The 14,471-nt window shown below is 47.6% G+C and overlaps 1 protein-coding gene across 7 annotated transcripts in view; it reads left to right on the forward strand.

The window, feature by feature from the left end:
* The first annotated feature begins 66 nt into the window (after nt 1–66).
* cdc14ab (cell division cycle 14Ab) overlaps nt 67–14,471 on the forward strand; it is a 22,149-nt gene continuing 7,744 nt past the window's right edge. For 2 of the 7 annotated variants that reach the window (XR_009063782.1, XM_057840339.1), the window contains exons 1-14: nt 67–368; nt 3,668–3,758; nt 3,831–3,906; nt 4,592–4,684; nt 4,759–4,838; nt 5,056–5,122; nt 5,204–5,266; nt 5,372–5,459; nt 7,672–7,902; nt 7,964–8,102; nt 11,354–11,507; nt 11,582–11,685; nt 11,745–11,783; nt 13,461–13,559. Coding sequence is in view for 6 of the 7 variants with exons in the window: in XM_057840339.1 (XP_057696322.1) it covers nt 278–368; nt 3,668–3,758; nt 3,831–3,906; nt 4,592–4,684; nt 4,759–4,838; nt 5,056–5,122; nt 5,204–5,266; nt 5,372–5,459; nt 7,672–7,902; nt 7,964–8,102; nt 11,354–11,507; nt 11,582–11,685; nt 11,745–11,783; nt 13,461–13,559 (1,415 nt within the window). In the remaining variant the exon portion in view is untranslated. The other 5 variants (XM_057840340.1, XM_057840341.1, XM_057840345.1 and 2 more) reach the window with 5 other exon arrangements.

Here is a 14,471-nt window from a genome sequence, read left to right on the forward strand (position 1 = left end):
TCAGATGATGAATCCATTGCAATAATGTACTGGGGGAGAGGGGAATAAATGGATGATGCCGGGCAGCCTTGACTTGTTTGGGGGTAGGCGGGCAACTCCGTCGTGTCAAGTCGAGCACCTTTCCGTGACGTGGCGAGCATTGGCCGTAACCCGAGCCCGATGTAAACTCACCCCTGGAAACCGGAGCCGGGTCACGACGCAGTAAGGACACCCGCCAGGTCCTCCGGTCGGTCGATCGGCGGGCCGGCCGTCAGTCCGCATCGCGTCGGCCGGCGACATGCATCGGGAAGGCCCGCGACTCCTCCGGCCTTCGCCCGCCGTAGCGGCGGCGCCCAAAGCCGACTGCGTGTGGATCTCGCTGGTCGCGGGTGAGTGACCTCGAACGCGGAATCGGCGAAGCGCCGTCGTTTCCGCTCGTCCCGCAGACGGTGTCAAATGACGAACGAGTGCGGCCAGGCAAAGGATTCGGAAATTCTTTCAGAAAAACAGTGGGAATATGACATTTTTGCAACTTTTAAAAATGTCAATTTGTTTGGAGTATGGCGTCGAGCCGCTAACAATATAAAACATACTCGCGCCTGAGACGAGAATTTCAAGTGAATCCGACCAAACATAGAATACAGGATGACCTTAGAATAGCCCTTTACTGTCATTATACAGTTGTACAATGAATTGAAAAATGACAGGCCCCAAATTTGCATAAGTGCCATTTCTTTTTTTTTGTCCGAATAAAAAGAGTATTTTCAGAACATCATATTAAAAATGAGTTTTAGCCGCAGTCCCTTCTTATCCCCCCGGCCCCACACCGCCCAAGGGGAAAAAAAAAAAAAAAGACACCTATCCAAGTGATGGGCCTGTCCTCCACTTTCTGGGTCAATCTGGCCTGACTTTGTTAGAATGAGATCGTTCGTTCGCTTAGAATAAGATCGTTCGTTCGCTATGACTTCCAGCGAAGAATGGGGGGTGAGGACGGTCGGTCCCTTTTCCGGGCTTTTTGGTTTTCCCGCGGCACTTGAAGGCCGGCCTTTTTGTTTTCCCGCGGCACTTGAAGGCAGCGCACTCGGTTCCTCACGGGAGGTAGGGGAGTCTTCTTATTTTCCCGCGGAGCGTGAAGGCATCACGCTCGACACCGTTCGCCCATTGGGCCGCCGCGCGTCGCCACGGCAACGTATTTTTAAAGAGGGATTTGCTCCAACTCGTTTTTCGACTCGTCGTTAATCCCGGCCAGCCGGCTGGCTCTAGCTAACCGCGCGCTAACATATGTCTAGAGGGCGACTCGTCGACGACAAAACGTCCCGAAGCTTCCCGGGGACATTCGAGGCGCAATGGCGAGTTGAGGACAAAGTTGGCAACTTGTTGACGGCTAGCTTAGCGGGCGGCTAGCCTTCTCGCCGTCGACAAGTTGACTTCCAGGATTTAGGCGAACCCATGAACCATACGCCGGTTCTGACCGCCTTGTTCGGCGTCACGGACGACGCCGGGCCGCCGCTCGGAGCCGCAGAGTTTATCAAAGGTAAAAACAAAGCCACTTTCCTCACCATTTCCAAACGTTAGTTGAGTCGGGAAAACTTTTGACACTAGTCCAAACACTCGTGCGCGATAAAAGTGGCTAAGGATGCACGGAGGCTTATTGTCGCCACACGCGAGACAAGAAATGAACACGCACACGAAAAGACCAGCGATCATGTTCACGTTGAATCGTGCGAAAAATGACTTTTTTTCATTAAGAAAAGAAGAAAAAAAAAAAAATGGAATCGGTCCAGTTCAGCTCGCTGGAGGATCCCTACGTTTGTTGATGTGTTAAATCTTTATTTGAGCCACTTTCCGTATAAGATTGTCCTGAAATTTCGAATGAATCGAAGTGAAGTGAAGGTAGAATATTGCTCATGATTCAAATGTGCAATAGGAGAGAGACATGCAAAACAAAACATGGGTTATTATTTGGCATGTGCCGGCCAGTATGAGATTCTGACGCTATGATAACCTTGAGCAAAAATATCACGGTACTGCAACCAACAGCTCTAAAATGTGTTATTTGACATGTCGGAGTTCCATAAAAGTTTTTATTTCCATTGAACGGGATTTTTATTTTTCAAAACAACATATTAGCAAATTGGAACATACCGTATTGGCCCGGATATAAGACGGCCCTGATTATAAGACGACCCCCTCTTTTACAAGACTCAAATTTGAAAAAAGACTTTTTGAACACCAAATGAATTTTTATACAGAAAATAATTACAGTACATCTGAAACAAACGATTATAACAATATATTTGAGAGAAAAAGCACGTTATTTTGCCTCATTCAAATCTTAATCTCTGACCATTTAAATATGTCAACTAAAGTGCAATCACATTCGTAAATGAATGGCTTCTGGTTTTTGAAATGTAAAACCAATCTATCATGATAAAACAAAATTACAATAACTGCATTAACCATCAAAGTGAAGTCTAACTGTAACTGTAGTCTTGAAACAAATCTGAATAAGGAAAAACATTGCAATAAAATAATGCAAAGTGGTTCAACTTGAGAATAGCTGAGATCTGTCATGACAGAACATCGCTTCAATGATATCTGGTGCTATCTAGCGTCGTGAATGGGTATAATGTCTAGACCGCCAATTTAAGACGACCCCCACTTTTTCGGTCTTATTTCAATGCAAAAAACACCGTCTTATATACGGGCCAATACGGTAAGTATAATGAAATATTCTAAATACAATTCAAATAAGTGCCGTCCTTCAGATGAGCCTTAACCCTCAGCCACAGCTCAACATCATTATCATCAGAACAAAAATAATGGAACTATTGTCCAATTTCTGTATTTGTTTTACCACCGTGAGACACGCTAAACACGCTGGCGTTAACTCCCATACCTGGGGGGATACGTTCATAATGGCGTTTACCAACCTTTCATTTTCTATAATGTCACATCAATGCAAAATCATATTGGAGGTATTGCCTCCTCTGCCAGCCACCCTCTGCAAACACATTTTGCATGTCGGTCGGCCCTCTTCCCCTCAGCCGCGACTGTCTATAACCTTTCTTTAGCCGAAGTATTCCCACACTAACGATTTTTCTTTTCTCCGATGGGGGAAAAGTTCAGGTGTTTCACCTCCTCAGGCCATCGTGTAGCACAGCTGATTCTCTGACTCGCTGTGCATCAACAGGAGGGGGAAACGTAAGCCCTGCAGCTGCAAGCCAGGGATTTCTATACCTTTTGGGACGTACAAAATGGCTAATACCGTAGGAATGGTAAAATTGGAGTGCTTTTTAAACCGTGATGTTTTCATACCACGGTATACCTTGAAACCGGTAACTGGCACACGTCTACATGGCTAGGTAGGTAGGTAGATGGCCTCCAGGTCTGTTGGTGACCCCCTCCCCTGACTTTCAAACTTGAAAATGACAAGCGGTCAAGTGAATCATTTTCAAATGTGAAATGAAAGGTCAAACATGCCGTTGTTCACATCCAGACGATCACTTTTTACATGACATTATGTAATATCAAAATCACCGCATTTTACAACACCGTCAAATGTGTAACCCTATCACATTTTTCAGAAGAACGACGACGAGAAAACTCTTGCGGTTAGGGAGGATTTGTGTCGAGTCGGGCACATTTTGTGTCAAACGCTAATGCCGATGCTCCTTTTGTGTGGCAGAGCGTCTGTATTTTGCCACGCTACGAAGCAAACCCAAAAGCACGGCCAACACGCACTACTTCTGCACGGACGACGAGTTTGTCTACGAGAAGTAAGTGTCACCGTCTGCTTTTACCGCCAAGGGCGGAGAAGGGCGCTGACTTCCGTTCTGTCGCGTGGCCAGTTTCTACGCAGACTTCGGTCCTCTTAACTTGGCCATGCTGTACCGATACTGCTGCAAACTCAACAAGAAACTCAAGGTGAGTTCCTGCCGCCGCCCCACCGCGGAATGTCCACCGGCCGCCTCGCCTCGCCTCGGCACGCGCGCAGTCAGCAAGAAGCACGTGCGCGCTGTCACTCGTGCCGTCCTACGGGCCCGTACTCGGAATGTCTCGCGGCCCGAGCTGGATGTCGCGTGACAATTAATGACACGCGAGTCAGGAAATGGATATTCTAACAGAAAAAGGCGCTCTTTCCACCCCTCTGCTGTCCTTTTCCGTACGTTTATCACTAGTAGACGTCCGATCCGTTTGAAGCGGCGACGGATCAACGGCAGTCAACGGCGGTCGATGAGTTCATTTTGGGTCGTCTATTGTTGATTTTCAGTCACTTCTCGTTGATTTCTGGCCATCTACGAAGTCATTTCCTGATGATTTTGGGTTACCGAACAGGACTCGACCCGTCCGTGCCCCCGAAAGCGGGAAGACTGGCCGTGAATGTTCCGGTGCCGTTGACGGCATTTTGACCGGGAGGAGGAGACATTCGTCCGTTCGCCCCTCCCCGTCAAAATAATCCAGCGTACCGACGAGTTGACGCGGACCCGGTTCTGGTGGTGGCGGTGGCGGCTTTTGGCGATAACCGATGACAACTTTTTCAAACCGATGACAACTTTTTCAAACCGTCTATGACGTCTCTGCTCGTTTGTTTCGACCGCACGCTTTGCAGTCGTTCACGCTGAGTCGCAAGCGCATCGTCCACTACAGCAGCTTCGACCAAAGGAAACGCTCCAACGCGGCCGTGCTCATCGGAGCCTACGCGGTGAGTCACCGCGCTCGGCGGCCGGCGCCTTAACCTCCGCCTTGACCTCCCTCCCTCCCTACCGTGTGAGGCAGGTGATCTACTTGAAGAAAACTCCGGAAGAGGCTTACAGAGCTTTGGTGTCGGGATCCAACGCCGCCTACCTGCCGTTCAGGTCAGCCCAAACGTAAAGCTAGGGAGAAAGGCTCGGCGCGCGGGGTCGGCGCCCTCCCGCCTGTCGGCAAATTTAACTTGATCTATTTTGCGCCTTCTCGAGCACGGAAGGTGCGCTTCGGAGCGCATTGGACGCCTTTGTCAAGACGAGCACGGAGCGGGCGCTTCGTCGTCAAGCGACCGCCTGATGGTCTACCTGTGTGTGTGTGTGTGCGTAGGGACGCGTCGTTCGGGAAGTGCACCTTCAACCTCGGCGTTCTGGACTGCCTACAGGGCATCGGGAAGGTGGGTTGCCGTTCGTCTCGCCGGCTCCTCGCGTAGACTAACGTTTACGGGGATGACGCTTGTCCCGTCGGCCTCTTACAGGCGCTCCAGCACGGCTTCTTCGACTTTGAGTCTTTCGACGTGGAGGAGTACGAACATTACGAGGTGAGACGCCAGCGTCCGGCGATGTCGCGCTTCTGCCGGCCGGTCCGTCATCCGTCTCTGTGTTTTGTTCTTTTTTTCGGACGGGACGGCTTCCCGTCGTCGCAGCGCGTGGAGAACGGCGACCTCAACTGGATCGTTCCGGGGAAACTTCTGGCCTTTAGCGGCCCGCACCCTAAGAGCAAAATGGAGAACGGTGGGTGGCCGTACGGCTCCGACGCCGCGTAGGCAATAAAAGTGGCGAGCGTGCGAATCGGCTGTCGAGTTTTGGAAGCGAAGGAACAACGTGGAGATGATGATGATTTGTACAGAGCCGTCCTGTCAGGAAGAACAGTACTTTACTGGATGACACAGATAGGCGTAGTAATGCGTTACATTTACTTGAGTCATTTTACCGATCACGCCATACTTTTGACTTGTAGATTTGTGAGGAAAAAAATGCTCCTCTTTGGGCTACGCTAGAGCGGTCACATTTTCCTCTTCTTTCTACATCCTAGATATGAGCGCGACGGTTTCGCCGATAAGACGCGGCAACGATAATCACGCGACTCTGTGATACCAATGGGACGTAACGACACGTTCACGTGAGCTAGGGTAGGAAGTCCCGCGATGGCGCGGGTTCGTCGGATCCGTCAAAAATAAACTTACGCAGCAGGGAGTGGCGCATTACGACATCAACAAGAGTGGAAAGCACGGCTCCCGGTTTTTATTTGGAAGCCATATGCAGCAGAAAATGGGATGTTTTCTCCACTAATGGCCACTCATGCTCTTTGGAATAATGATGTTTTATTTCTATTTTTCTAGTCTGATTTTTTTTGGGGTACAGTAAAATAATAACAATAGTTGATACAGTTGATGTGCTGCGAAAAAATAAATACAGTGGTACCTCTACATACGATCACTTCGACACACGATCTTTTCGACATCCGACGTCAAATTTGAGCCGCCATTTGTTTCTACATCCGACGAGTTGCTCGAAATACGACGACATGACAGCACTGCAAACGAACGCACGGTGGATTTTCTTGTGTGAGAAATCGACACAGTTTTCAAAAAAAGTTGATACAGTTGGAGAAACAAGGAAAAAAGTGATGCTTACCTTTGAAATGAAGATGCAAGTTATAGAAAAATATGAGCTTGGGGTGCGCGTCCCTGAACTGGCTCAACAATACAGCTCCATGGTCCTCTTCCGACCACCGTTCGCCACTATTTATAAGTTAAGGTGACAATTATTATTGTGGTAACATTGCCAAGGAAATCGCCAGCTTCGTCACGTTTTTATCATTTATTTAAGAACTTATCCAACACAAAACGCCCATTGTCTTAAGCAGTTGACCGCTCTCAAGAAAACAAAAGTATTATCTCTACCGCACCGACCTATCTCACTGAGACGTCACCTTCGCGGTGCGTTCAGGGACAGTAAAAAGTGTCCGCCATATTAGAATCCGATTCGTTACATTATTTACAGGAATAATTATTAATTATTATTCTTCTTATTATATTATTCTGAATTATTTATTTATAACTTATTTGTTTTTCTATGTTTAATTGCCATTTGTAACAGTGCCAGCAGTATTTATTAAGAATTTAGTGTATGTTTTTAGGCTTTGGAACGAATTAATGGAATTATAATGTATTCCCATGGGAAAATCCTGCTCGACATACGACCATTTCGACTTACAAACAAGGTCCTGGAACGAATTAAATTCGTATGTAGAGGTACCACTGTATAAGCAGTTACTTCCAATCATACCCGTGACATGAATAATCTTTTCAATGATATATATTTTTCTACCTGTCCCCGAGTCATTTTTTGGATGACTACGACATGAGTAGTAATATTTTGAAGTAACGCTACTTTATTACAGGTAGTCCCCGGGTTACGACGTACCCGATTGACGTGGGTCATTTTGTATCCAGTCTTTTTAGTTACCTAAACGCTACCTTATTGTACCTCGCAGTATCTTATGACTTGATTTGACTAATATGACTGTTCTGCTCTTTGGCGAAATGTGTATTTGATTATAATGTAGACTTTTGTTTTGTCATGCACGCTTTTATTTTGGCGCAGATAGTACTTCCGCACGCGTACGTACACACGAGGATGAGTGCATTTCCTCTCACGAAGAAGTCGCGCGGCCGAGCGAGAGAGGGGAAAGAGGACAGCTTAGCTCGCCGTCAGCTAGGACTTGGCTCAGACATCTCGGCGAGGACATTACAATGACTTACAATACGTGTTTTTGGATAGTTATTTTGAGATTTAGGCGGTATTTAGGGGTACTTAAAGGGTTCAGAAATTGGGGTTGAGTCGCCAGCGTGGGAACAGAACGGTCGGACGTCGAGTACCGCGAAGGTTTTCCGGCCCGTCTGAACGCATTTGACGTGAGCGCGGGCGCGTGTGTCTGCAGGTTACCCGCTCCACGCGCCCGAGTCCTACTTCCCGTACTTCCGGGCGCACGGCGTGGCGGCGGTGGTGCGTCTCAACAGCAAGATCTACGACTCCGGTCGCTTCGCCGACGCCGGATTCCGCCACTCGGACCTGTTCTTCGTGGACGGGGGCACGCCGAGCGACGTCATCACGCGACGCTTCCTTGCGCTGTGCGACGCCACGCGGGGCGCCCTGGCCGTGCATTGCAAAGGTGAGAGAAAGAGAGCGCTCGCGCCGCCCGTCCCGTCCTAACGCTGCCGCGTCCCCTCCAGCCGGTCTGGGCAGGACGGGCACTCTGATCGGCTGCTATCTGATGAAACATTACCGCTTCAAGGCGCCCGAAGCCATCGCCTGGATCAGGATCTGCAGGCCCGGCTCCGTCATCGGTCCTCAGCAGCACTTCCTGGAAGAGTGAGACCGCGTCGCCCGACGAAAAGGCATATCCGAGCCATCAGTAGGCGGGACGAGCGCGTGGCAAAAATGGCGCACGCACGCGACAAAATGCCATCGATCCGCCGAACGTGACGAGGCCTCGCTAGCAGTGCAACAACGGTTTGCGGTTCAAAACCGAACCGTACGGTTCGCCCTGTACGGTTCAATATGCCTTTATGAACCGCGCATTTTCGGATTTGCAATTACAGTATTTTATTCCGAACGCTTGTGGAATGAATTGGTCAAACTCTGTGCCTGTGTGTGACGTGAAGCACAGCTGTGGAGAAATTCCCGCCCCGCGAGTAAATGTCCAATCGCTGTCAAGCACCTGCGTAATAGGCGCCGAGTAACGCCCTTTCTCGCTTACGAGCGTGGTGAAAGTGAAACAAGAAAGAAAACAAAAAAAGTTATGGCGAGCGGAGGAGTCGAGAGACAAATAGTACGGTTTTGGCGTAATTTGTACAAGTGTGGACTGATTTTTAAAGGTGTACGCCATACGTTCAAAATCTCTACGTTTTTCGTGCATTACTTTTTTTTCCCTCCGTTCGGATTTTGTCAGTTTCGGCAACGAGACAATGTGCGTTACTATGTCGGTTGAATGACGCGGAAAAAAGTCAGACAAGGAGAGGGAAGAGTGTTTGTTGTGACGCTGTAGCAAACGCGATGCTAGGCTAGGTGGCTGAGTGGCTCTAATATTTCCTGACTGTAGCCGACAGTCTACCTAGCTACGCCCACTTGATGTTAATCTAGATATCACATGCTTATAGAACTAGATTCGAAATGACAGACTGGGCGGTGTTCGTAAACAGCCGCCATCTTAAAGCAGTAAACCTCTCAGAAAGGCTCTGTTGTGAACCTTTCTAGCGAACCTAAGTAACTTTTTATCTAAAATACTCCTAAACCGGCTAAATCTTGACTTGAGTCTATCTTTAAAGGATGAAACGGTTTTAAATTTTCACATGTCGAAAGTAGACAGAAGGGAACTAATGCAAAAACGGGAGCAATTTTATCAACTTTAACGGTTGATTCACATTAAATGACCTCCAAACATAGCAAAGCTTACTATGTGTTTTTGTTTTTTTTGAAAAATGAAGAAAAAAAACATGAAAGGTAACACCAGTTACTTTACCAAGTAACTTTTTTACCACTGTTTGTGTATTTCAGTAGTCAGTCACTACACTAGCCAAAGGGCTAAGAGGCATTTTAACAGTTGAAAATGTTGACATTTTAAGTGTTTATTTAATTTTTTCAAAAGCGAAATAAAGGCATTTAAAAAAAAAAAAAGCAAAACACAAACCGAACCAAAACCGTGATCCCAAAACCGAGGTTCAAACCGAACCGTGGGCTAACTGAACCGTTGCACCCCTAGACGACGCGTGACAAATATTGGAGCTAGCCGGCCGGCGCTGCGGAACGAGCCGTTTTTCAAAATGAGGATTTTGCCGTAACTGACGCCAGTAGTTTCCCGTGACATTCGGTGTCACTCGGCGATCCGAGTCATTTTATTCACCTCGAGGAATCGTTTCATTTTGCCAGCTCTAAGCATCACGTTTTACCCAGACTACTTTTAATGCGGGACAGCGCGCTGACGTCACGTGCGTTGAGGAAGAAGCAATTTAAAAAAAAAAAAAAAACTTACCACAGCCGACAGCCGCTACAAACTACGCCCGCATGATGCTAGTTTGGTAGCAGGTAGTGTCCGATGCGTCTCATAGATATCGCGTGCATTTAAGACTAGATGCGAAATGATAGACTCGGCCGCGTCTGGGCAGCGTTAGTAAACAGCCGCTATCTAGCAGTAGACTTCTCATTGCTAATAAATATAACGTTACTGTCACACGCTCGCGTAACGTTAGCCCTTCGGAGGGCTAGGTTTCTATTGATTATGACCGCTGTCGATGCGTGGCTAACGTGTGTTAAAAATAGGCTTTATTTAATCTGTAAAAACACAGTGCTGTAGAGTGATGAGGGTGTCAAATTAAAACATAATAAAGCTAACTGTCAGTTTTAGCTCAGTAGTCATTACTGAATAAATGTGCTCCAATACAGCAGGTATCATACATTTATTTGGAACGCTGCAAAAACTCAAAATCCTACCTGTACTTACTGTTTAGACTAACTTAAAACTTAACTAAAACTTAAAAATAGCTTGACACAAATGGAAATGAAATTGAAACACGTGGGAAAAACACGTAGCTTTCAAGTGATGTGTGTTATCAAGCGTAATTACATTTTTAGGTAAGAAATATGTTTTTTTAATAAGATCTAGAAGTTTTTTGAGTGAAAGCAGTGATTTTTATTTTCTAGTCACATCGAAAATAAAGACATTGATTGACTGAAAATGGTTCAATATTGGATTAAATGTCTTTTTTCTCATGTGTATATATATAATTGCTCTTTACCTAAAAAAAATTAAAAAAAATGTTTTATCCGATTACTCGATAGAATTTTCAGTCGATTACTAAAATATTCGATAGCTGCAGCCCTACTTTAAAGACACCGCATGATTGAAAAGGGCTGGCCTGAAGATAGAACGGCAAGCTTGCGTCTGACTGGTATAATGGAGTCGCGCGATTATTGTTCCGACGTCTCATTGCTGAAATCGGTAGAGCTACCCCAGTAATACACCAGGCACATTTGTACTCTTAGCATCGCTGGCAAAAAAATAAATAAATGTAACATGTAGATTAATGAGGAAAAATGTAAGGACTCTTGTGTAGCCAGAAGTAAGAGTAACGTTCTAAAGTCAAAACTGTAGCTTAGTAAAACTACTCTTAGAAGTACATTTTTCTCAAAAAGTTCCTCAAGTAAATGTAAGGCATTACTACCCACCTCTGGCGAGGACACACATCTCTGATGGCAGAGCGGCGACAACACTTTTTATGATTGAACACATTTCCATGACCTCATTTGAGTTCCAGATGACGCGTTAAAAGGGGAATTTAACAGTAACGGCCGTTGTGGCTATAGAGCAAAATGCTAAGGAGATGGGCAATCGTTGCGTGAAATTTGGCAGGAAGCAAAGTGCCCTTTTTGATCCGTTCGTGTTCATTTGGAGATGACGGAACTTTGAATGTATAAAAGAGATGCTCATCTTTGCCTGCTACTTCCGACTCGCCGGCGCTGGGAAAAATGCCGCTCGTGCGTCACCGTGACAACAAACAGAACTGGGTAAATGTGTTTTGTTCTTTGCGGTTTTTCATTTCTCCCATCCTGATGATTATCCCCAGGAAGCAGGCGTGGCTGTGGTCGCTAGGAGACCAGCAGCGCTCCCAGGGGTTAAAGTTCACAGAGGACGAGGACGCCGTGCTCGACCTCGTGTCCGGCGTGGAGCGCGTGACCTTGAACGCGGCGGCCGCGCGAACTTCTTTTGGCTCGCGTGAGGTACGCTCGCTCGCCCAAATGAAAGGCACCTTTCGCCCGCAAGTCAAACACGGAGTTTTTCTATTGTGTGGCAGCAGCGTGACGGGAGCGAGCGGCTACCGCCGCCGCCGCCTCAGACTCAGGGAGACAAGCTGCGAGCCCTTAAAGGTCGTCGCCCCCTCCGACCCTCCGCCTTCAGGTACGACCGCATCGTCCGTCAAAGTCACTTGTGCTGGAAGGGGTTCGTTTGAATTTCAGATCGGAGCAGCGCGACGGGGCCGTGGCGCAGCCGATCAGGTCGGTGACAAACACGACTAGGACGAGAACTGGGATTGGTGATTGTAAGCCCTGTCAATCAGAAATGGACTCCCAGTCCTCCAAAATGTCTACTTTGGGGGGCGGAGGGGGGGGAGCTAGTCCGCTAGCGAGCACGTCCTCATCCTCGTGTGACTGAAAACTCTTGGGCCAGGTTCATAGCGCAGGTCTGAATGCCCAATTCTAATTTTTTGTCATGCCCGTTCAGACTCACTTTGTCCATCGAGCCCGTTCTAGTCAAAACACGCGTGCGCACTAACTGGCAGTGCGAGATGCGCGGCAGCATCAAAACAAATGCTGGCTCAACGTCATTCTAGGTTGATCCTATTTTAATTTCCAAAAAGCGGACACCGCAAATAACAGACATAAATAATCCCCGTTCAAAGTTTTGCGTGCGCGACACGCACACGTACGGGCAGTTTGCCCTGCCCGACTCTGGGCCGTGTAAGCAATCTTGAAATATTGCTCATTTGGAACCCAGAGAGAAAAGCGAGCATTCTTAGGGTTTTCCCCCTCCCTCGACCGCCCCCATTTCATTTTTTAATTTTATTTTTATGACTGATGTCCTCTTCCCTATGAGCCACATTCAAGCTAGGCGCTAACGCTAATGCACAGCTCCATCGCTGCCGTATAGCGTCCTGTCTCTCTCGCTCTTTGCTGACGTCATTGCTGCATGAATTGGACATACTGTATAAGACCGCTGCTACATTCTGGAAAAATGTGGCCCAAATAGGATTCAAAGCACTTACGAAAGTGACCTAGACGGGATTTGAAATGCTCCACTTTTATGCGACTTTCCCCGTTCAGACCGTCAAGTGAATACCTCACTCGAGCGGGAAAAAGAGGAAAAAATTGGATTGGCGCATTAAGACCTGCGGTATGACTCTAGCCTTAGATTGAGATCTGTAGACCGGGCGTCTAAACTTTCCATCTCCCGAAGGTCGTCTTTCCGCTTTCATTTATTCTACGTCCGATCTAATTTGACCGCTGTAGTTTGGAAAACGTTCCCTCTTCCGCAGCGTCAACGTACGCGGTCCGCCGGGTAGATATGCACGGAATCGTTACTGCCTTCAAAGTCCACCCGCCGTTCCGAAGTGGCGGTCGTACCATTTGGGAAGACCGAAAGAGACCCGAGTTAATATCGATCGTTCAGATTCTCCTTCCTTCCGTTCTGTTTTTTTGAGAGCACCAAATATAAAAGTTTTACAACATGTAGAATAGAACTGGAAACCTTGATTGTCATCGTACAATAGAAATAGAATTGAAAAGTCCTTTATTGTCATTATACAGCCTGTACAATGAAATTGTAATATAACGCTTCGCCATCATGCGCAGCACATATTCGAAAAGCAAAAGGACAATAAGGCTCATTTCAAAACACGGCTAGGTTAACCACGTACTTGATGGCAGCTTGCCTGTACGGTATTTTCAGTCACCTCCCTCAGACCATTTTCAAATAGGACAAGTAATGATGAAGTCACTTTTCTTCTATTATATCATAGAAAAAGCCCCCCAAAAATCAATCTTGTGGAAATCTATTCAGTATGGAACCAAAAATGGGAGGTTAAGACGGGCGGGCGACGGAAGACTGGCACTTTTAACGGGTACCGTGACAACTGAGATGGCCGACAAAAAAAGTAACGGAAGCGTCTCCTCTAGAGCGTCGACGGGCGCCGATCGGGACCGGGCGGGATCGGCGCCGCTCCAGTCGGCCAAGAGGACCGCTCGCGGCGCTTTGTCATCGGCAAGCGGCACGAGGTGAGACACGTTTTTTTCCCTTCGCTTTTAGCGGAACAGGCCCGTCTCCTCGGGTCGTTACGGTAACGCTCGGTCGCGGTGGTACGGCGCTCTGACGCGGCCCCGCCGTTCGGACCGGCAAATGGTCCCCGATACCTCCGTCCGTATCCCTTCCTGGAGCCACGCAGCCATTAGTTAAGCACCCTACGATATTCCAAAGGAGCACTTTGAAGGGAGGCAAACGACGAGTGTTGACGCAGGAAACGACCACTTTGAATTTCTTGGTGAAAATAAAGAGGAAAAAGACAGTCTATGCGCTGCTGCTGCTGCTGCCGCCGCCGCCGGTAAAGAAGTTGTCTGGCTCTCACCTCAAGCGGCCGACTTGAAAACGTGCCGTTTTCCTCCATACGGCCGATGGCGTGACCGCATGCGCAAAGCCTCAATGTCTGCGCACGCTCAAATCAAAAGCACATTTATGCGGTCATCGTGACATTGGCTCGGAACCCATATAACGGGAATGGCCGAAAATGCATTCCGTTTCAACAAAATGGCCGGAAAGCCTAGATTTGATTTGTTGTCGTGTTCGGCGACGTACAAGATATCCCAGCAAAGGCCGTCTAATCCACACGGAAAGGCGTCGTACTCGGTCGCGTATCGTCTCCTCCGTACGTCTCAATTCCTTTGTTTTCCTGTTCACGTTTTTGGGCCGCCCACAAGTTGACTTTTGTCAGCGTCGGTTCCAAAAATGAACAGTTTCTCTTTCAGTCATTTGTAGTTGTGGCAGAAATGCGGCAGTCTAACCAAAAACAAAAGCCATTCATTTTTAACAGCAAAAACATTTCCAAATCAATCTGTTAGAGGCAGGAATCTGAGCACTACTTGTTTTGGTCTTGCAAAGGGTTCATGAGTATGTCACCTGTGACTGCCTGGGAA

This window comes from Corythoichthys intestinalis, chromosome 7, assembly GCF_030265065.1.
Source record: "Corythoichthys intestinalis isolate RoL2023-P3 chromosome 7, ASM3026506v1, whole genome shotgun sequence".
Classification (NCBI taxonomy): Eukaryota; Metazoa; Chordata; class Actinopteri; order Syngnathiformes; family Syngnathidae; genus Corythoichthys; species Corythoichthys intestinalis.